Source organism: Sturnira hondurensis, unplaced genomic scaffold, assembly GCF_014824575.4.
Source record: "Sturnira hondurensis isolate 20B ecotype Veracruz unplaced genomic scaffold, ASM1482457v3 Scaffold0020787, whole genome shotgun sequence".
NCBI classification, from domain to species: Eukaryota; Metazoa; Chordata; class Mammalia; order Chiroptera; family Phyllostomidae; genus Sturnira; species Sturnira hondurensis.
In genome coordinates, this window is record NW_028093418.1 from 61,644 (window position 1) to 83,872 (window position 22,229).

At 42.8% G+C, this 22,229-nt stretch overlaps 1 protein-coding gene across 1 annotated transcript in view; it reads left to right on the forward strand.

Annotated features, from left to right (window-relative positions):
• The window catches only part of OXSR1 (oxidative stress responsive kinase 1), a 74,951-nt gene extending 52,947 nt beyond the window's left edge, over window positions 1-22,004 (forward strand). Inside the window, exons 8-18 of the mRNA XM_037030370.1 lie at window positions 108-241; window positions 2,086-2,134; window positions 3,140-3,205; window positions 5,885-6,007; window positions 9,268-9,300; window positions 12,097-12,243; window positions 13,608-13,672; window positions 15,958-16,010; window positions 17,940-18,008; window positions 18,840-18,904; window positions 19,298-22,004. Coding sequence (XP_036886265.1) covers window positions 108-241; window positions 2,086-2,134; window positions 3,140-3,205; window positions 5,885-6,007; window positions 9,268-9,300; window positions 12,097-12,243; window positions 13,608-13,672; window positions 15,958-16,010; window positions 17,940-18,008; window positions 18,840-18,904; window positions 19,298-19,372 — 879 coding nt within the window. The 3' untranslated portion in view covers window positions 19,373-22,004. The remainder of the gene's footprint in view (window positions 1-107; window positions 242-2,085; window positions 2,135-3,139; window positions 3,206-5,884; window positions 6,008-9,267; window positions 9,301-12,096; window positions 12,244-13,607; window positions 13,673-15,957; window positions 16,011-17,939; window positions 18,009-18,839; window positions 18,905-19,297) is intronic.
• The last annotated feature ends 225 nt before the right edge of the window (window positions 22,005-22,229 follow it).

Consider the following 22,229-nt stretch of genomic DNA (forward strand, 5'->3'; position numbering starts at 1 on the left):
GAAAACAAAATCTTCTTGTATGTTGGGGACTGTTTCTATAAAAAAAATCTTGGCCACAATATTTAATTGAATTGTCAGGAATTTTTATTATATTGAAAATCTTACAGGTTTTGATGCTGACACTGCAAAATGACCCGCCTTCTTTGGAAACTGGTGTTCAAGATAAGGAGATGCTGAAAAAATATGGAAAATCATTTAGAAAAATGATTTCATTGTGCCTTCAAAAGGATCCAGAAAAAAGGTTAAATATGGGATAAAGCGTACTTTTCTCTTCATCTAATATGTAACTAGAATACATGGATAGGAAATATACAAAGAAATAAATATAAACTATAAAAAATATACAGAGATCATTACCCTAGGCTGGAAATGAATAAAGTACTTTATACTTTTTAGTATACAATGTACCCTAAATAGTTCTGCTCTTTCCTGCTAATTTCTTATAATTACATATTTGTATGTTGTGAATTCTCTAATAAAACATCAAGTTAGTGGGAGGGGTCACTTTCAATGTGCGTTTAAGAGTTATAAATAAATAATGTTTATAATGTTAATAAGAGAAATAAATATACATAGTAAATATATGTCCAATAATCTTTCCTTATTGGAAAGATGTTTTAATAAGTGGACCAAAACTTCAAAGAGCTTATCTTGTTAACACTAGACAGACTGGATGACAAGCAGATGAATACATATGATCATCTAATGTGTGTATATCTGTGAATTAAACGGAATCGTAGACTCTTGAAGATCCTGAGGACAACCTTTTGTCTTTGAGGTTGAGCAGCTGTCTAGTCATAGAGTTGGGGCTTGAATCCAAAACTCTCTCTTTGCTTTCTCTCATGATCAACAAAATAAATGACGTTAGTGTATTTCATGGGTCTTCAGAATTTATTGTCGGAAATATTGGAAAGGGTAAGGGATAATAGGGAGCAAAGTTCAAACCTCTGTTTTTAGGACTTTTTTTCTCTTTCTCAATAAACTGGTATAAAAGATAGGGACTACTTGGTTTCTGCCAACTTAGTTGACTGAAGTAACAGAACTCTCTTGTTATTAATACCCAGAAGTTCTGGATAAATCTGTCAAATAAAAAAAAATCCAGACAAGAGCTTTCAATAAAGGGAAGTCCTCAGATGTCAAAAAAATGAGGAAACCATAAATGAGAGAAGAACTATCACAAACTAATTCTGTGGCTGTCCACAGTGGGACACTGTTCATTCCCACTTCTATGCAGGGACTGGATATGAGATAATGGGTCGGCCCAGTCGGAATTTTGAACTGAGACTAGGGTCTTGAATGAAAGGATAGACCAGAAAGCAAACAAAATCTGTCCATTATCACAAAGATATAGCAAAAATCTCTCGTGAATAATCAAGCCCTCTGGCCTAGATATTCTCAGTCTGAATTTATACTAACCACGTCATGCAGGAAACCACAGGATTAGAAAGCACAATTATTACCTAGCCAGGGCCAACTCTTATCTATAGTACTGTTTATTCTTTATTCTCAATCATACTCATTAAAAAATTGTAAAATTGATAATGATGCCTTAAATGAAGGAAGTAAGTATAGTTGAGTTAAAATTGAGTTTAGATTAAATTGGGGGAATATCCATTACATTTAGAATACTGTTTGTTCAGAGAAAGGGTGAAATCTGTTTTTAAAACTGTGCATCACCTATGTTGACGGCTAGCAGCTAGCCACATAGAAAGAAGCGGAGGACTTTGTGAGATTAGATGTATTTTTACACCTTGTTAAGTAAACATTATCTAGCCTACTTCTTGGGAAATAATATCAAATAGAAAATATATCAGAAGCCACTAAGAAGTCATGCTTCCAGAAGAAACATTTCACTAATGATTTTGTTAAAGACCTACGATACTTATTATCAGGACATTTCTATGAGTTTTACTGTAGACAACGTCTTGTACCAAGTTTATCCTACTTTTTTTTTTAGCAGGTTAGGGAGAGTGGAATACACTGAGTTTTTATCTTACTGCTTACGAAATCATTTTCTTATTTTTGAAGATTAACACCCCACATCACACTTGAATTAACTGTAAAAACGTTCTTTTCTGGTTTTAGACCAACAGCAGCGGAATTGTTGAGGCACAAATTTTTCCAAAAGGCAAAGGTAGGAAATTCTGACTTGTTTTGAAAGATTTGATATATTTATTCTTTTTTTAAAGATTTTATTTATTTATCTTTAGAGGGGAAGGGAAGGAGAGAAGGAGAGAAATATCAGTGTATGGTTGCCTCTCGTGAGTCCCCTGCTGGGAACTGGCCTGCCACCCAGGCATGTGCCCTGACTGGGAATCGAACCGCGATCGGGTGGTGATATATTTATTCTTTAGAGAGAAGGGAAGGGAAGGAGAAAGAGAGGGAGAGAAACATCTTTAGGTTGCCTTTTGCGTCCTCCCAACTGGAAGCTGTCCCACAGCCCAGTCATGTGCCCCGACCAGGAGTTGAACTGGCGACCTTCCATCCACTTAGTCTACTGAGTCGTATCAGCCAGAGTGGGAATTCTAACTTTCAATTTTATGTATTCATTTGATCTTCTTCCTAATTTAGTTACTAAATTAGGTTTACCATTCAGAAGTTTTATTTTCTTAAGATGACTATGCTGTGAAGAACGATAATAGATCAAATAATTGCATGATCTATATAGTCTTTGGTAATTAAGATGCATGCTTTAGAATATGTAAATTTATTTTTAAATGTCAATAGGGTGAACTTAGAACAATGAATATTAAATTTTGCCATTATGAATATAATCTGTAAAAAATACCGAGCTCTCATTTCAGGTAAGTGAGTAAACATCTCATTTCCCACAGAGGCAGGCGAGTGGGATGTTACTGTAGTTGGAAGTGTGGGACCGTGGTCTCAAAGGACACCCGGTAAAAAGCAAACTTGTCATGGAAATGGCTCGTCGCCGTGCGCTGAAGCGCTGTGTCAGTTTGTAGACCTTGGTAGTGGTGTCCTAACGGGGCTTCAGGATGGAAGAGTGGGCCCTTTCCTTGGACTTCTTTATAAAACATTTACTTGGTCACATTTTCATTTTGGTGAATGTTTCTTTGTCAGGTTTTTTTTTTGTTCAATAAAATCTTGTAAGAAGAAAACTCTTATGTTTCCTCTCCAGAATAAAGAATTTCTTCAAGAAAAAATATTGCAGAGAGCACCAACCATTTTTGAAAGAGCTAAAAAGGTAAAAGGGTGTTTAACTCCATTTTCCTGGGAAATTGCTTAGAATAGATTTGCATTTGGAAAGTGTGTGTTAAGTAATACTTTGTTAACAGTATGAGTGTTGCTCAGTGTCTTTCAGTCCTTTCACATTCTTTGATATGTTCGTTTATCAACTATTCATTGGTGCACTGAATGCCTCAGTGTTCCTTCCCTGTCTACTAGAAGGGAAAGTCTGTTAGACACTTGATGAGTGAACTCCAACCTGCGTGAGTCTCTGTGTGCAACTTCCAGAGTGAGTTGTGCAGTTGGGCCCTTTCTTCCCACCATGCAGAGGTGCCGCAGATTCCACTTCACACCCAGTAGAGTGAGTGCACCGAAAAGGACAGACAACAAGTATTGATAAACATGCGGAGCAGTTGGAACCCTCACACGTCAATAGAAATAAATGTAAAATGGTGCCACCACTTTAGAAAGGAGTTCAGCTATTCCTCAAAAGTCTGAATAGGGTTGCCATACGCCCTGCAGTTCCACTTCTCGGCATCTGAAAGAGAATTGAAAACCTGTACACACAACAGTGTGTACACGTATGTTCCTAGCAGCATTGTTTGTAAACTAAAAAGTGTAAATAACCTGAAAGTCCATCTGCTGATGAATGGACGTGTAAGATGTGTATCTGTATAAAAGTATTATTTTGCAATAAAGGGGAATGAAGCACTGATACATACCATAACAGATATGAGCCTTTCAAACATTATGGCAATTGAAAGAAGCCAGTTACAGAAGACAACACGTTGTATGATTCCATTTATGTGAAATGCTCAGACTAGGCAAGTGTGTAGAGACAAAGCAGAGTAGCAGTTGCGAAGGCCTGGAAGGGTTGTAGGTAAATGAGCAGGTAGTTGATAGAGGGTAGTGAATGGGTATGCGGGTTTTTTGCAGGGTGGGGTGGGGGGTGGTGAGGGAGTGATGAGAATAATCTAAACCTGATTGTGGAGATGGTTTCACAGCTCTGAATAAACTAAAAATCATTGCATTGTATAGTTTAAATGGGTTAATTATATGCTACCTGACTTATATCTCAATAAAGCTGTTAGTTTAAAAGAAGCATTTAGAGAATGGCAGCACCCTGACAAAAAGCTCATGGAAACTGAAACATCGAAGAAGAAATGAAAAAATTCAGCGCAAAGCTGTAGAGTCGAGTTAAGGAAATTTCTCAGAAAACAGAGCCAAGCAGCCAAGCAGTAGATAACAGGAGAAAAAAGACAAGAACATTAGTGGATCATTCAAATGGTTCAACAGATGAATAAAAAGAGTTCTGGGAAAGGAGAACCAAAAAAACCAAACAAAAACCCAAGAGAGAGAAAATCTTCTTGAAGAAATTTTGTCTGAAAAAAAATTTAAACTGATGGTCATGAATTTCCTGATTGGAAGAGCCTAAGTACCCAGCATAATGAATGAAAATAGACCAACACTGAGGCCCACTGCTGTGCTAACTCAGAATTCTGGAGGCAAAAAGGTAGTAGGAGGTGTGATGACAGACAGGTTCACCAGTCCGAATGGCCTCAGCAGCACCTCTGGAAACCAGACCACCACAGAGTAGTTATGTTCAACATTATCAAAGAACAAGGATTCTAACCCAGACCTATTTTTACTAGACAAGCTATAAGTGAAATGTGGAGATGCAATAAAGATATGTTCAGAAATGCGTGGCTTTAGTAAGTGAGTAAATGCATGCTAATAGTGGAGGAAGTGCTTAAACCAAGAACAGAGAAATTACGTGATGCAGGAAGCAGGGGCCTCTGGGTAATGGTAGTGTGAGATCTGAGGCAGCAGATCTGGTGTGAAACCTTTCCAGGGGGAGCAGAGACGAGGCTCTAGGGGGAGGCTTCCTCAGGAAGATAATGCAGATGCAGAATACCCGATGCATGTTAATGTGCTCAGAGCAGATTTACATAGCTGGGAGAGAATTGGGGAGTAAATATCGACAAGCACGTAGAAATAGGCAAATATTAACTCCAGGGAGAACGAAAATGTAGCAAAGGAAGGTAACTATAATGTACAGTAAGGCTCAGCTGTATCAGTTATATACTTGTAATCAGGTTATGTAAACACTGAATATTGATTTAACCCAAATTACAGTGTATCTTAAGAAAAGAGTAGAGGATTGATAATAGGGTTAAATTCTCGCTTTCTGTACTGGGAAATTCAATAGGTAGTTCTTAAAACCAGAAACCTTAAAGGGTAATAATGAGACCACGTCATATATAGAGAGAAATATAAATTCCAAAACAAGTTAAAATGGGTTGAAATGGTTGCTTGTGGTGGAAAGGATGAAAGGCAGGAGATTGTTTTTCTGAACAAAACTTTCACAGCTATTCTACTCTTAAAACTAGGCAGGTATAATTGTGATTTTAAAAGTTAAAATTAAAAAGAAAATATTCGTTTGACCTGTGACTTCACCTAAGGAGGACCCGGCTGATGTTCAAGTTCAGAGTATAGAAATACAGGGAAAGTCAGTGGTTGTGAGTAAGGAAAGACTCAAGATTGTAAACAGAGCCAGTGAGGGGTGGAGGATACTCACAGGGAAAGTTATTATTTGCTTACCGCGTTGAAGTAGCATAAGGAGAGGAAAATATGATTGACTTTTCTATATAATAAATGTCTACATGACCATGATGCACGTCTCTCTTCCTGCGAGCAGGTTCGGAGAGTGCCAGGCTCCAGTGGCCGTCTTCATAAGACAGAGGACGGTGGCTGGGAGTGGAGTGATGATGAATTTGACGAAGAGAGTGAGGAAGGGAAAGCAGCAATTTCACAGCTCAGGGTAAGTCTGTGACACTGTGCTTTACCTAGAGCTCTGCCTTTTTGTCTGAAGCCTCTGCGATAATACTGTGTTCCGTGATTCTGGTCAGCCTACCCAGCCAAAGTTTAAGAAATGCAAGTGTTAGTGACAGAATTTCCTTGACCAGCTTACCAACATAGGAGCCCAGTTGATTTTCCATGGGAAAGTGGGCTGGCAGGTCTGTTTGAATATGATAATATCTAGGGCATGTACAAATGATGCAATCTAGAGACGAAAACTACAATGTCTGAGATAATACACTGGGTAGGTTTAATGCCTGATTAATGCATTGCTAGGAAAAGATTAGTGAACTTGAAAGACTAACAATAGTAGAACTTTGTTCCTGAGGTCTGCTCATCTTCTACCTGAAGAGTAATAGTGTATCTCTTTAATTGGTATGCCTGGATGATGACGATATTGCTGACGGTGTATGTGTTAGTTCTTGCTAGAAGCAGTGAAGACAGGGTCTTACTTTCTATTGTTTTATCGCTCTTGCCTAAAGTTAATGCCTCTGGTTGATTGTTAGGACTCAATCCCAAGAACAGAAAACAAACACACACAAAATCAGATTTATAGAATATTGCAATGCCTGAGATGGAAAATAAATAAGATGGGATTAGCAGCAAATTAGACACTGTAGAAGAAATGATGAATGAACTTGAAGGCTAGCAATAGAAATTGCAAAATGAAACTGAGAAAAAAATCTCTTTTTAAACAATGAAAAGAGAATCAGTGAGCTAATGCAAACATTAAACAGCTTCCTCTCCATATTACTGGAGTCTCCAAAGTGTGTAGGAGACATGACGTTTGAGGTCATTACAACCTTGACCTTTCAGAACCCTGTGTGGGATGGGCAGCGGGTAGTGGCAGTTCTGCCTGCTTTCAAGAATGAAAGCTTCGTGGAGAAACGGCTGATGCCCGGGCTCACACAGATAATGCACAAGATGAATCTGGGATACCTTCTTTTTGTCAAAAAGAAGATATCTGTTATTGAAACAAAAAGTTTAATAATAGCCCTGGCTGGCGTAGCTCAGTGGATTGAGCGCGGGCCTGCGAACCAGATGATTGCAGATGATTCCCAGTCAGGACACATGTCTGGGTTGCAGGCCAGTTCCTGGCAGGGAACACTCCAGAGGCAACCATACATTGATATTTCTCTCCCTCTCTCCTTTCCTTCCCCTCTAAAGATAAATAATAAAAATAAAATCTTAAAAAAAAGTTTAATAATATAAGAGCCCTGTTGACAGGGCTCCCAGTGGCCAAATTAGCCAGAATATAGCCATCAAAATCATTAAGTACAATAATAAATTATAAGTAATTTGAAAAATAGCAATCTCTGAGTTCATAGCAATACATGGGAGAAAGGTATGCGTTTTCATTATTGTGACCAGCCAGTACTGACTGGTAAATGTTGAGGAGTGTTGAAGAAGGAAAATTATCATTTTGCATCCATCATGAAGCAATCATAAAGGTTAGATCAGGCAAGGAGCCTCAGCAGATGCCAGATACAGGGGAAGTTGCGATGAGCAGTGCACTTACAGGGTTTTAAAGTGCCCGTCCACAGAGTGGCTTTGGGTTGCAAGGGACAGAATGGTTCTTGCACACTGGAGAAACCAGAAAATGCCCTGAGTAGACGATTAAAATGAGCATCACTCATGCGGGGCAGACGTGATTCCCTAAGATACGATACTCTAGGAAGGAAACCCCGTGTGTAGAATTCCAGCTGGGAATTCAGAGCAGTCTAAATGAGGAGGCGACCGTCAGACGGACCACAGACAGAAGCATTGCCTTCAGATACAGCGTGTGAGCGGGGAGGGGGTTCTCAGAGGATATTTACGTGCCAGGTATAAACCATCGGAAGACACCTGACGGCTGACTGCAATATATGCTCCTGCAGGACACCCTGTACTGGAGGAAGAACAGAGGGCTATTGTGGGGTTATGGACGATAAGTAAGATGAAAAGTATTACTGTTGTATTTACTGAAGTTGTTTACTTCAGTAACGTTACGTAAGAGAATGTCCCTAGTAAGAAGTACACGGTGACCATTCAGTGGCAAACAGCTATTACATGCAGCTTACTCTCAAGTGGTACAGGAACAATATGATTAATTACATATATATTTTACATATTTATAAGTATATTCTGTGTGTTATACTAAATATAATACACATATATTATGTATAGTATATATGTATATATTTAAAAGACAGAATATGAACATTGAAAAAATAAAGCAGATGAGGAATCGAGGCTGTTAACGGGTCAGTCTGGGTGGAGGGTATGCTGTGCTCTTTGTGTTATTCTTTATGTGAGTTTGATGTTTTTTCTAAACAGAAAGTTAAAAAAAGGTTTGGGTTGGCCATTTATTTGCTCTGATACATTAGTATTACCTAACCCTCGATTCTCCTTAATAAAATGGTGATGAACATTTTAAAACAAACCTAAGCTGACCTTTTAAGTAGTCTAAATCCACACTTGGTAGAATTTACCATAAATTGATACTTGTTAGAGCTTATTCTCCAGTAGTGTCAGAATTACCACTCACTTCTCTGATTTATTAAATGAAGTTAGTTTAGAGTTTCATAAGGCAGATTATAATTGGTTTTTCAACTTTGGTTCAAGAGTTTTCCCCAGTAAAGCCCATCATCAGCCCTGACCGGTGGGACTCGAATGGTTGGGCATCGTTCTGCAAAGCGGAAGGTCCCCTTTTCGATTACTGGCCAGAACGCATGTCTGTGTTGCCTCTGGGCCCCAGGTGGGGTGCATCTCCCCTTCCTTCTCCCTCTGTCATCCCGCTGTCCTTAAAAATGAATAAATAACCCCTTGTTAAAAAAGCCCAATGTCAGAATTACTTGTGTTGAGAATGTACTATTACATAATTAACTTGAATGGTGACATTTAGTCTGGGATATTATGCACATAATGTTTTCATAATTAGTAGAAAGAGTTGGACTTTGAAAATTCATCATCTGAGAATTCAGTCTCATTGTGTTTGCTTATAAACCTCAAGTTGTGATATCCTCGAATACTGCAAGTATAGGCCACCTGGAAAAGTAATACAATAGTCTCATGATAGTTTTCTTTTTTCAGAGAACTGTCACTGGCATTGCCGGTGAGCTAATGTGTGGATCAGAGTGCAATGGACTTGACTTGCATTTCCATGTTCCGTGCAGTGTGGAACGGGCTGCAAGTAACCTGAGTTTTGCGTTAACAAGCCCTCTGTTTTTGTATTTCTTTTAGTCTCCCCGAGTGAAAGAGTTATCAAGTTCTGAGGTAAGTGGTTGGGATTTTTGAATTGTTAAAGTATACGGGCTTTTGTGCGGGTTTGGTTTTGATGTTAACCATGTGCTTTATATGTCCCTGTATGGGAATGAGAGTTTCAGTGAGTCGGATTCAGAGATAGCGAGTCCGAGCTGGAACGGACCTTTCTTCGCAGCAGGTCGGTGCTACTGCACTTACTTTAAAAGGTGGCCCACAGCCCCAGAATGTTCTTCCTGGCTGGTTTGACCTTATGAATTACTTGTTTCGCTTGGCCACTTGAAAGGAAAAGTAGCATTTTTCATTAATCTTTCCAGGATTTTGTCATATGCCATCTTTACTTTTTGGATTTTTCCCCAGCCTCTTCTCTTGTTAAGTAGATTCGTTGGTCTGTAGTTGCTGCCTCAGTGTGATAGAAAATTCTACTACCCAGAACCCTGTTCAGCTGGCCTGCGTTGTGCTCATTACCAGAACAATGTATCATTCCTTGAGTGCATTCTGTCATGCATTTGTCCATCTGGCCTTCTGCATTCTGAGCTCAGTATTTGGTTCGATGGCACAGATCAGATGTTCTTAAAACAATTTGTTTTTGCCCCTATACTTAAATGTAACTATTTGTTCCACTTCATTTGTGTGCACAGTATACAATTTGGGTACGCAGTAGTGCACAGGATTTGTGTGCATAGTATTATATTGTTTAAGGCTGAAAATACTGTGCTTCAGCATATTAACAGACCACATCTGACAATTTATATTAGAACTACTATTCCTTAAGACTTCCGGCTCCTCTTCTTCTTGGCACATGATAGAATTGCATTTTCCTGCCCCTTGAGCTCTTATGCATGACCGTGGCAGTTACTCTGGCCAATGAAATGTGAGCAGAGGGAGGAGCCACTCCCTCTTTCCCTCTTTCCTGGCCTCTGCCACCCTGACCTACATCCCTGAATGAAGGTGATACCTAACTTAGCCTCTGCTGGCCAGAGGGAGACAGGACGTGTGTGCAAGAAGTAACTTTTGGTTTTGTAATTACTGAGAATTTAAGATTATTTGTTGCTCTCTAACTTAACTTACCTTGACTAGTTTTAGTTTCTCTGAAATTGAATGAGGGGGTATTTCAGGGGTTATCCAGAGTTCTTCTGTTCAGTCCGCTTGTTCCTTTGCCTAAATAGCTTCTTCCATGCTCATACTTACATTCTCGTCCTCTTTCCTTTTTGTTGATTTTTTAAATTATGGTACCATATGCATAACATGGAATTTGCCACCTTCACCATTTTTTGAACGTACAGTTCAGTGGCATTGAGTATATTCACTCTGCTAGGCACCCATCACCACCACCATCTGCAGAATTCTCTTCATCCTTCAAACCCGAACCTCCGTGCCCAGTAATGCCTCAGTCCCTCCTCCCCCAGCTCCTGGCAGCACCAGCTCACCGTGTCTCTGATCTGACTGCTCCCTGTGCCTCACGTAAGCGGGGTTGCACAGTAGTTGCCTTTTTGTGGCGGGCTTACTTCACTTAGTATAGTGCTCTCGATGTTCACGTGTGTCAGAATTTCCTTCCTTTTTAAGGCTGAATAAGACTTCGTTGTATGTACACCCGCGTCTGTCCACTCGTCCGTCAGTGGACCTCTGGACTGCATGCACCTTGTGGCTGTGGTTCATGAAGCTGCCGTGAGCATGGCGGCACAGACCCTGTTGGAGCCCTTGCCTTCCGTTCTGGGCCTGCACCCGGGAGGGGGTTGCCGCATCACATGGCAACTCTAGTTTGTGTTTTGAGGAACCACCGTCCTGGTTTCCCTAGTGGTAGCACTGTTTTACGTTCCCACCCACAATGCACCAGGTTCTAATTTCCCCACACCGTTTTGTACGGCTTTTGTACAGCTTTTCTGTCTTTATTATTGGTAAACATATATTTGAGATAGTGTTAATAATTATATTAACATTTTGAAAACTGGTCATAAAGTTCTGTTTTTCTACCAAAATCCAGAGCAAACAAGTAGTTTGATTTCCTCAATGTGAAGCTAAATGAACACAAAACTTTACTTCCTTGTCTCCTTGATTCTGCTAATATATTCTGAGCTGTTAGACCTCTTGTATTGCCCTTCTAATTCTTTTTCTCTTTTAACTCTCAGTTTTGACCATTGCATTGATTTCTTTTCACTCACTTTTTTTCTTCAAGTTACAGAATTAAAATTTACAAAAAATTTCAAACATGTAAAATAATATAATAATGTCTATGTTAGTTATAAAGTTTCATGTCCATTTTGAAAAGCATTTATGTTAAGGAATTATTGGTTAATGTCTTTCTTCAAAAGTAATAGGTAGTCCCTAGACACAGAAAAATGTAGCTTCTGTAAGTTTGTAATGCATACCTAAATCTGTATTTTGGACGTTCTGTTTTTCTGGGCAAAGGGGACAGAGTAGATGTAGTTAAAAATATATGTGAGCCCTGACCAGTGTGGCTCAGTTGGTTGGGCACCGTTCCACAAGGTGAATCGTCGCTGGTTTGATTCCCAGTCAAGGCACGTGCCTGGGTTGCAGGTTCGGTACCCAGTCCAGGCACATACCAGAGGCAGCTGATGGATGTTTGTCTGGCACATCAGTGTTTCGCTCCCTCCCTTTCTCCCTCCCTCCCCCTCTCTCTAAAAATAAATGAAATCTTTAAAAAATAAATAAATATAATAAAATGAACTGCATCACTAAACCTCAGAACCTATGCTAAGTGAAAGAAGCCAGCCACGAAAGAATGCGTAGTTCAGTGGCATTGAACGGAATGGTACTCAAAGACATGCATTATATGTGCTCTTGTTACAGCTGTTTCCAACAACCGATCCCGTGGGTACTTTACTTCAAGTTCCAGAACAGGTTTCTGCTCATCTACCTCAGCCAGCCGGGCAGAAGCCCGCACAGCCAACTCAGGTCTCCCTCCCACTCCCCGCAGAGCCGGCAAAGACAGCTCAGGTAATGCAGGGCCACGTGTTCACAGTTAGCTTTCTGGGAAGATGGAGAAAGCAGAGAGTAATGTAGAACACAGCCTAATGAAATAAGGTCAGTATCTTAGTAGATTTTGAGACAAGTTAGAATTGGTTTTTTGCAGTTTTAAATGTATGCAGATAAGAGAGTTTTACAAGAATCACACTGGTTTTTATGCCCCCCCCAAAAAAAAAGTTAACAATGAAAACATTTCAAACATCAAAAATCTGGGAGTTAATTTGTTTGCTTTTTATTAGATCCTCATTATGTTTAACTTCAATATGCAGCTGACAGAATTATCTTGACACTGGGGAAATCATTAGCTGCTCTCTCTTTGTTGACTCATGTTTGTGTTATTTAGTAATACTGCCTCCAGTCCACGGTACTACCCTTTTTAAGATATCTGTCAGTGCTGTAAGGGTCGATTCTATGAAAATGAGGTAATGTAATCTGCAAATCCACACAGTCAGGCGCACACAGACTGGGCACGGGGCCCCACTGTGAGCCCCCACACTGTGCAGCTGCCGGTCCTTCCTCAAGAAACCTCAGCTACTCCACGTAGCGTGGGCCCTTGCGCTCCATGGTTAGAGCAAGGGTTTCAGCGTCAATTCACGCACTGAAGTTAGAGGTTTCATTTTTTTCCCCTAACATTTTAGGTGGAAAGAAATAAAAATGGAAGTTCTGGTTTTTTTTTTTCTCTGACACCCCAGTGGCGGTCTGCCTTTGAAAACCACTGAGCACGTCCAGTTTGTCACAGTGCTAACTTCCTGTAACCCATTCGTTACCCAAGCTGTCCATTGCTGCCCATCACATGGGAAAAGATGCAGCTGTCTTATGAAAAGGGATGCAAAGACCAGACTCGTTTTATAAACAACTTACATGGAATGTACGTCCTCCAGTAAGCAGGAGATGTCAGTTTTCAGGAGGGATTAGTTTGGCTGTTAAAGGACCAGGAACCGCTGTCCCCAGGGACAGCCAGGTCAGACCCTGCCTGTGTGTTGCCATGTGATACACTGGCAGGTTTTTTAAAGGGAAAAGCCCAGCTTTGTGTTTTTCACCCTTGGAGAGAGAAACAGGGATCTGAAAAAAAATACAGAATTTAAATGTTTCTCCATATGGACTTCCATGTGGGTTTGAGAATTATCTTTCCAATTGCGTGTGGCTTGGGCTGACACTTGGCTCCTTTGCTGCCTTGGAGTGCATGTGCCCTCACAGTGGGGAGCGTCCTGGGGACTCAGGTGGCCTTGCCCAGAGGAGTGCCGCCAAGGGGACACTTCCCCTGCAGATGCCCACTGGTCACCTGCACGCTTCGTTGTCCGGGCAATGACTTGCCGCCCCTCCATGCTTTTCAGGCTCCATCTTCAGGAGGAGACTCACAGGAAACCAAGATCCCCATCAGTCTAGTGCTAAGATTAAGGTGAGTGACATCTTTGTTTTGTTTGTTTTCTGAGTACACAGAGTACACTGTCTTCCCTTCAGAAGTCATTCCTTGTTCCGGCAGTGTGTGTACCCGTGAGTAACCAGAGAGGCCCGTGTGTCTTCCTGGCATTCGGTGCTGTTTGCTCGCAGGTGTATTATTTCCTGTGGAAATAGTAGGGACACTGTGAGGACCTGGGTGTTAACAGATCAGCTGATACAGTCTCTCAGTGGTTTCTCTACTCACAGTGACCGATTTGTGCGTTTGCAGTATTCGTAGTCCAGGTTCAGGAATGTGGTCCATTGTGGTGGAGCACTTTTTAGGAGAGCAGCACTAAGTTGGCTTCTCTGGAGTTAGTCTTGTGATTGTGTCCGTGTGAATGCCGCAGACCCTGAGAGAACTGTCCTGAGAGTGGACTGCTTTCTGATTGTGATAGGTCACACAAAGGCCCGGTTCTTAGAAAGGAACGGGAGAACCTCTAAGCATCGATTCCGTCTGTTTCTCTGTGTTCCGGCAAGTTCTCTAAATTGGTGCTGCATGGCGGGGCGTGACACGTTGCTCACAGGAAGTGCCCTAGCTGGCGATCTGTTTGTTTTCATCCCCTCTCCCTCTGCAGGCAGTTGAATTAGGATCTGAGAGCATGCTCGTCAGAATAGCTGTGAGTGTTGTATTGCTGTCCTACTCATAAATGCACTTGAAAAACAGTGAGTTTCACAAGCATTGCCTGAGTGGTTCAGGCCTTCTTTGATTGTTACTGACATTTTCAAAATAGTTCGCTCAATTATATTGACTCATTCCACCTTCCACTTATGAATTCCTGGTCTTCTTCTCATTAGGACCATTATTAGAGATAGAGGTAACAAGAGCTGTTTTGAGAACGTTTTGACTTTACCACGAAGAGCAATGAAATTGTAGCATAAATGTGAAGAAAGCAGGTTTGGTTGACTGTCTTTTACAGAAAAGCCCACTCAGTGCACCTCGTCTCATCTCAAATAGCTCTGAGTTAACAGGGTGTCTTAGTGGCCTCATCCCGTTTTAATTGTACATAAAGGATGCCTCTGGCTCTCTTTGAGAACTTGTTTTGATATAGCAGTCAGTAGGCAGCACAGAAATTCCACTACATTGCAGTCCTGTTTATGGAGGGGGAGGCTAGATTCTGATTCGCACTGATGAAGACTTTGAAATTAAATGACCAGAGGAGATTTTGACCAGTTAGCATGTTACTGTCTTTAAAGATGTGTGTGCTTGGCATGTCAGTTATATCAGTAAAGTGATGCTGAACATTTCATCTTAATTTTAGTTAGCTTTCAGAAAGACCAAATGGGACAACTATGTGGTCAGCAGACTATGTATGGCACTCTGAGCTCTTGTGGAAGGGTACCGAGAGAAGAGGAAGTTAGATGCCTCACTCCATACTCAAGCCTAGGTCGGACGCTGATTTGAATTATGTAAAAACGAATTCCAGGTAGTACAGGTGCAGAAGCACAGGTCTGGGTACAGGTGCAGAGAGGGCTGTGCAAGGGACAGAGTCCCTTGGGGGCAGGTTGTGTTGGAGGTGGGTAGCTGTATTTTGAGCAGAATTTCAGTAACATTTTCAAGTATTTGTCAAAGAGACACAAGCCCTCTGCATTGTTGCGATAAAATTTGGGTCTCAAGGAATCAGACATATTTATCTACCTTTAGACATGATGTTCTAATTTCTCCACCTTCAGCCAGAGCTTCCAGGGAGCCTGGATCGTCTCNTGGGGGCAGGTTGTGTTGGAGGTGGGTAGCTGTATTTTGAGCAGAATTTCAGTAACATTTTCAAGTATTTGTCAAAGAGACACAAGCCCTCTGCATTGTTGCGATAAAATTTGGGTCTCAAGGAATCAGACATATTTATCTACCTTTAGATTAAATGACCAGAACATCATGTTTAGACATGATGTTCTAATTTCTCCACCTTCAGCCAGAGCTTCCAGGGAGCCTGGATCGTCTCAGTGTGTGTAGTGATTGCTATAACTTCTTCGCCCATCACGTGTTTGAATCTGTGGGTTTGCATGTTGACTCTGCTGCCTTTATGGGCCCAGCCATTTTCCCGTGTTCTTAGACTGCCCTGGTTCTACCCACCCATTGAGTCCTGTCCAAACTGTCTGCAGATTTCCTATCCCATCAGGACCGGGCACGTGTTCTGCGGGAACAGAGCAGTGTTTCCTGAGGCCCAGTCTTCCTGTTGAATGTTGGCAGAGTCGTATATATAAATTCAAAATTGATTTTACACAATCTGTTTTTTGTTTTTTTCATAGGAATTCCAAAAAAGAACTAAATGACATTCGATTTGAGTTTACTCCTGGGAGAGGTGAGTCATCAGAAACAGTGAATCCAAACACCTCCCGGTTTCTTCCCTGAGCTCTGTTGTGAGGGTTTGCCCTTGAGATATATTTTGCTGTGTTAAAGGATGACAAAATGTTTCTCATTTAAAGGTGTTTGGGGTCATATGCATGAAATTAAAGTGCAGTTTATTAACTACTAACTCATTTGGAAAACCTAGTACAGTTGACCCTTGAACAGCAAGGGTTTGAACTGCATGGGTCCACTTACACACAGATTTTTTCAATCAGTACTGTAAATGAATCCTGTCTTTCTTATGATTTTCTTAATCACATTTTCTTTTCTCTACTTTATTGTTTGACTATAACACGTAATACATGGGCAAAATATGCATTGATTGATTGTTTATGTTATTGTTAAGGCCTCTAGTCCACAGTATAGACTAGTAGGAGTTACGTTCCGGAGGGGAGCCCAAAGTTGCACACAGATTTTCAACCACACTGGCGTTAGCAGCCCCTCACCAGCCCCTGCGTTGTTCAGGGGTCAGCTCTGGAATGCGAACCAGCGGTCAGAATAGCTCTAAATCAACAGTTTACTGTAGGCCAGGCGTGTGTTCTGATAATGTGGGTTATCTCATTAAATTCTCAGAACAGCCCGATAAATAAAGATGATTATCCACATTGTTTGGATGGTGAAATCAAGAGAGAGGTGAAATAAACTGACAGTTCACACAGCTGGGAAGAGGCACAGCTGGACTTCAAACCCAAATCTGTCTGAGTGCAAAGTTCTTGCTCTTATCCCCGGATATGGTTGACCTCCATGACAATAAAGAAACAAAGCTTCCAGTCTCCTCTGTCCTGGGGCTGAAACTGAGCCTGTGGTGCATAGTTTCTGGCCATGAATTTCTTCCGGGAATAAGGCTCGTTGCCTCTGTTACTCGGATCGGGTTTGGGGAGAGCAAGCAGATACCTGTCCTTCATGCCATGCTTAATCTTCTTGCTGTCTTGGTGTCATCAGCAACTAACTATTGAATACACGCAGACATACAAAGGTACATTCACTGTACTTTTTAAAAAAAAGATTTAGTCATTTTTAGAGAGAGGGGAGGGAGGGAAACATCAATGTGGGAGAGAAGCATCAGTTGGTTACTTCTCACAGGCCCCGATCTGGGGACCCAGCCTGGAACCCAGGAATGTGCCCTGACCTCGAATTGAACTGATGACCCTTCAGTTCACAGTCCGACACTCAGTCCACTGGCCCCACCTGCCATGGCTGTTTGCTTTCCTTTGTAAAAACCAGGCAGAATCACATGTCTGATAATGAATTGAAGTCACTGGTCTTTGGCACAAGTGTGTGCACACACCCTCCTGAGGTCCTCCCACTCCCTCTGACAGGCTCGGCGTTCAGCTCTTGAGGGAGAGCAACGTGGAGTCAGTTGGAGGCGAGGTTAATTGGGGATACTCTGTCTTCATCTTTTTAGTTTTTCATCGCACCTGTTGTTCACATGACACCATCCAAAATAACTAGATACGAAGAAAGGCCCATCATAATACAGAAATGACCTTAGCAAAAAACGTGGAGTGTGATCCCCCAAAATTCGAGATCACATTCTGCTTTTCCAAGATTTAACTGAGGGGGAAAAATACTACTGTTGTGTGAGCCCTGGAGATGTCACGTGCTTGTCATCACATCTCAAAGCGCATGGGGCACAGGTGCAGGGTTGCGCTCGGAGCAGGAGTTTCCTCTGCAGCATCACTGTCGATTGCTCTCCCAACAAGGCCTGAAACTCCTCTAAATGACACCATTGCTTAAAAAGTTACCTTTGCATCGACCCCCACCTGCCTTCTTGGGGCTGTAGATATGGCGACAGAAGTCTGGCAGTGCCTGCGCCTGCTCCAAGAGTTAGCGGTGACGCGCATGCACAGGAAACGCAGCGCTTTCTTCTTTGTCCTTGCAGATACAGCGGAGGGTGTCTCTCAGGAGCTCATTTCTGCTGGCCTGGTCGATGGAAGGGATTTAGTCATAGGTAACTCCGATCCGTTCTGCCCTTATGCCCTGTGTCTCTGTCTGGTACTTAGGGTAAGAGTACCAGATTTGGTTCCATTGAGCATCAGTGGTCCTTGGGATAGTTCTTGACGTGGCCGAAATCATAGGTATTGGGGACCATCCCTTACAAAAAAGAAAATTGCACTTCTGAGTTCGCTTTGCGACCTCCAGTAACACTAGGTGAAAGCCCTCTGGGAAACTCTGGGAGAGCTGATGGCAAAAATCCCAAGTCAAAGTCAGCTTGGCCATGTCTCATCCATTTTGGAGGATGACCTCTACCCTTGTGGAGCTAAGAGGTAAGCAGGAATTTTTAGAGACTTAGTCCTGGAAAAAACAGGAATTAAGAGAAGGTAGCCAGGCCATACTTACTACTGAGGAAAAAGACCAATGTCTAGGGCAGATCAGTAAAGTCTTTCTGTGAAGGGCCATATCGTAATTTAGGCTTTGTGGGTCATGTGCAGTCTGTCGTGTTTACTGTTCTTAGCTCAGGGCAGAGCAGAAACAGTCCCCGGCCACAGTTCTCTGGCTTTCAGGTCTGTGAATGGGCAGATTATACCTCTTTAACCTGAGCATCTTTTCTAAGTCAATATGGCGTGTAAAAGAAAGTTCCTTTGACAATGATTTGAGATTTATTTGTGCTACTTGGAATTGAGTTAAAAGATACCGTCCTTTGAGGGGGGAGGTGATTTACTTTTCTGCCTCCGTTTTAATTGTACATAGAAGATTCTAAACTACCATTTAAGTTCTTAAAATATGGTTGAAAGTGGATTTACTAAGCTTCTCAATTCTTTCTTTCTTTGTGTGATTACAGTGGCAGCTAATTTGCAGAAAATTGTGGAAGAACCTCAGTCAAATCGATCTGTCACTTTCAAACTGGTATTTGTCTGGCCCTTCCCCTTATTTTTTACACACCAGCAGCCTTTGCAACCAGCTTCCATATTCCCTGGGTGATGAGAATTCTAAAATGTCATACGTTGTATTCATTTAGTGCCCCAAGACCCTGGGCTGGAGTCTCCCTTCCTCAGCCCCTCCCAGGCAGCCTTCTACCCTGAGCCCTTGCCCATTCTCAGGAGAGATTGTAGGCCACTTTGGCTCCCAAATCTGTGCCCAGCCCCCATCCTTTCTGGAAGAGACACCTTCGTCTGCCTTCTGTTTGTTTCCCAGGGACCTGTCCCCCACTGCCAGCCTTCCCAGAGTCCCCCTTTCAGTTTTACTTGCCACCCACAATTTGTGTATAGATAGCCACAGCTTATTTTGTTTGGTTCTTAGGCATCTGGTGTTGAAGGCTCGGACATTCCTGATGACAGTAAACTCATAGGGTTTGCCCAGCTCAGCATCAGCTAAATGACAGCCCTGGAAGAGGAGGCCTCAGGGGAGTCCACACATGCGCATCTCTGTTGCTTCTGTTGGCCTGAACCCACTTCTGCCAAAGAACCCAGCAGCAAGCCTCCCAGCTAGGAGCTTTAGAGGCCTTTCTGTACGTTCTTCCTGCCGCCATCCCCCCTTTCCCACAGGGAAAGCAAAGTTGGATCACCAGTGGCCAGCATCCCTTTTAAAGAGTTCCGTTAGTAAACTCACTGCACACGCCCTGTCTTTTCCTCCGTCTGAGAAGTGGCCCGTGTGCCTCAAGGCCCAGGAGGGGAATCTTTCAGCTTGCCTCGCCTCGCCTCGCCTCTCCTCGCCTCGCTCGGTGTCGTGTGGGCACCAGGGGAAAGGAGCGGCTCTCTGGGGCTTCCTCGTGTGGCCTGTTTTCCCACACCCGCCAGGATGTGGGCGTCTTGGGCTCTCCCTGCGCCCCCACTGAAGTAGCGATTGAAAGTCGATTGCTCAGCTGGAGCCCAGAGAATTTAATTTAGTGATTTTTTTTTTTGTATCTGATGTGAATTCTAGCAACCTTTGTTAGGAAAAAGCACAGCCTCGGATGGAGGCAGCCTAAACTGTCTTCTAGTTTTGTTCCTGGTGTTTCCTAAGTGTTCTACTGAAGCTGCTCTCGGGCACCCCTCGTTACTCCCTCCGGAAAGGGGTGCTAGCCTTAACTTCAGCTGGTGCGAACATCCGACTGTGGTCAAACTCCAGCCATTGGATCCTTCACAGTGAAACTTTAAACTGTTTTTAGAGAACACATTGAGTATTGGCTTGTAAAAGTGAATTTTCTCAGCAGTGGTTTTGGACAGAAAAATCATCACTCATATCATTGTAGAAGTTATTTATTTTGAGAATTGAAAAAATTAAACTGAAGCAAAACTGCTCCTCAGTCCTCCCGTGAAAATCAGTTTTCCTGGCCTCCAAGTCCTGAGGAACCGCAAGGCCGAGATTTCTACAGCAATAACGGAGGCTCACGTGGGCCAGCGAGGCCTGCCTCTGCCGCCTGGCCCACACCGGCCCTCGGAGGGGCCGCCCGCGCTGCGCTGCACCCGACCCGAGATGGAAAGGGAAACCACATGTGCCGTGACTTAGGACTTCCGAGTAGACAGTATTCATTTGGTTTTCTACTGGAGTAATGTAAATTATTCTTTAGGTCTTAAAAAAGAGCACTCATAATGCAATATGTGAATAATCGGGGGCGGTTTCTCCCTGCTGTTGCACAGTCAGCCTTTGTCTAACTGCAGACAGCCCTACACGCTGTGTGTACAAAGGGGTCCTCAGTCTGGCCTTAAAACGACACACGCAGAGGGGCTTTGGCCCTTGAAGAGGGAGAGGGACCCCTCCCACAGTGGTGCCGGCCCTTCGCAGCGCCATCGGTCTGTGACTAGCGGGATTGCCTCTCCTAGTTTCCTCTGGGAGCGTCTCTGAAAGCTTCCCCACAGTTGGCTTGTCACAGCCTGGTGTCACCCTGAGCTTGTAGTTGCAGTCACGGGCTTACTTCACCTGTTGTGGGTGCAAAGGCATGTTGGGAAAGGGGTGGATGTTGGGCAGTAGGAGAGGGGTGGGTCTGAGATGGGGTTGGGGGGAAAGCAGATGAGAGAGGGCATCAGACACCGAAGTCCACGGTCCCAACAGGACTGTGAGCAAGACTGCTGAGCCTGGAGAGAGGAAAGGAGGGTGGTCAGCTTGCCGGGAAAAAAAATGCTTAGTTCTTTCCTTTTTTCTTCTCTTTTCTTTTTTCTTTTCTTTGGAGGCGGTAGAAGGAATGAGGATAGGGAGGGAGGAAGAAGTTTGAAAAGGAGGCGGTACCCTGTTTGGGTCAAGGCCAGTGAGTGGCTTAACCTAGCCTGTTTCAGTGTCAAGTAAGCCCATCATAACCTACTTGGAATCCACGGGGTGTGGCATCACTGGTCTAGCTTTCTGTTTGGGGGTGATCTGAAGCGCCAGGCTGGGGGTGAGCCGCAGCCCATCCTTCGGTCCAGTTTCTCCAGCCAGCTGCTACCCTTGAACTGTGGTGGGTCAGGCATGGCCGTAGAAGTGAACTGGGGCTTTCTTTTTTCTTTCAGTCCTTTTTTTGCCCTGCTGGGAGTTAGGAGTCGTCACCCAGCCCTAGGACAGTGTTATTTCTTCTTCTGCATGACGGTGGGCTCTCTTTGCTGACTGCACAGTGATGCTGAGAAAATCAGTGAACAGAAACTTCCTGGGTAGGACAGCGTGTGACCTAGTGAGAGACCTCACTCCTTTCCAGAAGTGGTGGGCGGTTCAGGGTACACTTCTGTCCTGAGGTCCCCAGGAGTCCCTGGTCCCTGGGGTAGGGACTGTAGCACAAGGTAACATGTGCCAATGCTGTTTGTGAAATGTATGGTCTTTCTAAATGACTGTTGGATTTGTTTGGGGTTTTTTGCTTAAGTTTTGAACCAAGTCCTAGAGCCAGCTGATAACTGTTTAATAATCTGGAGGATGGAATAATAGTGTATCAGGAAATGGAGGTTCCTCCCTATGACATATGCCAGATTATGGAAGATGTAAAATATTTGACGACTCCCCCTTTTTTGACTTTGTATTTTGCTGCATGTTTTCTTCATTTTTAATCAATAAAGAGTAAATTGTCTGGTGGTGTAAGGAATGTTTACTTCAGTGGTGGGTAGTGGGAGTGGGTCAGGGAGTCACTATTAAGTTTAATTTTTCATGCCAATACAGAAAAGATGAAGTGTACATAAATTTTTTTAAAAGTGTGTGATTTACAAATTCAAACAGCTTGCAGTCGTTTTACGAACAGGGGACAGCAATCCCAAAAGGGGAGCGAGAGAATCTGCCCAAGGAACTTTGACCGGGC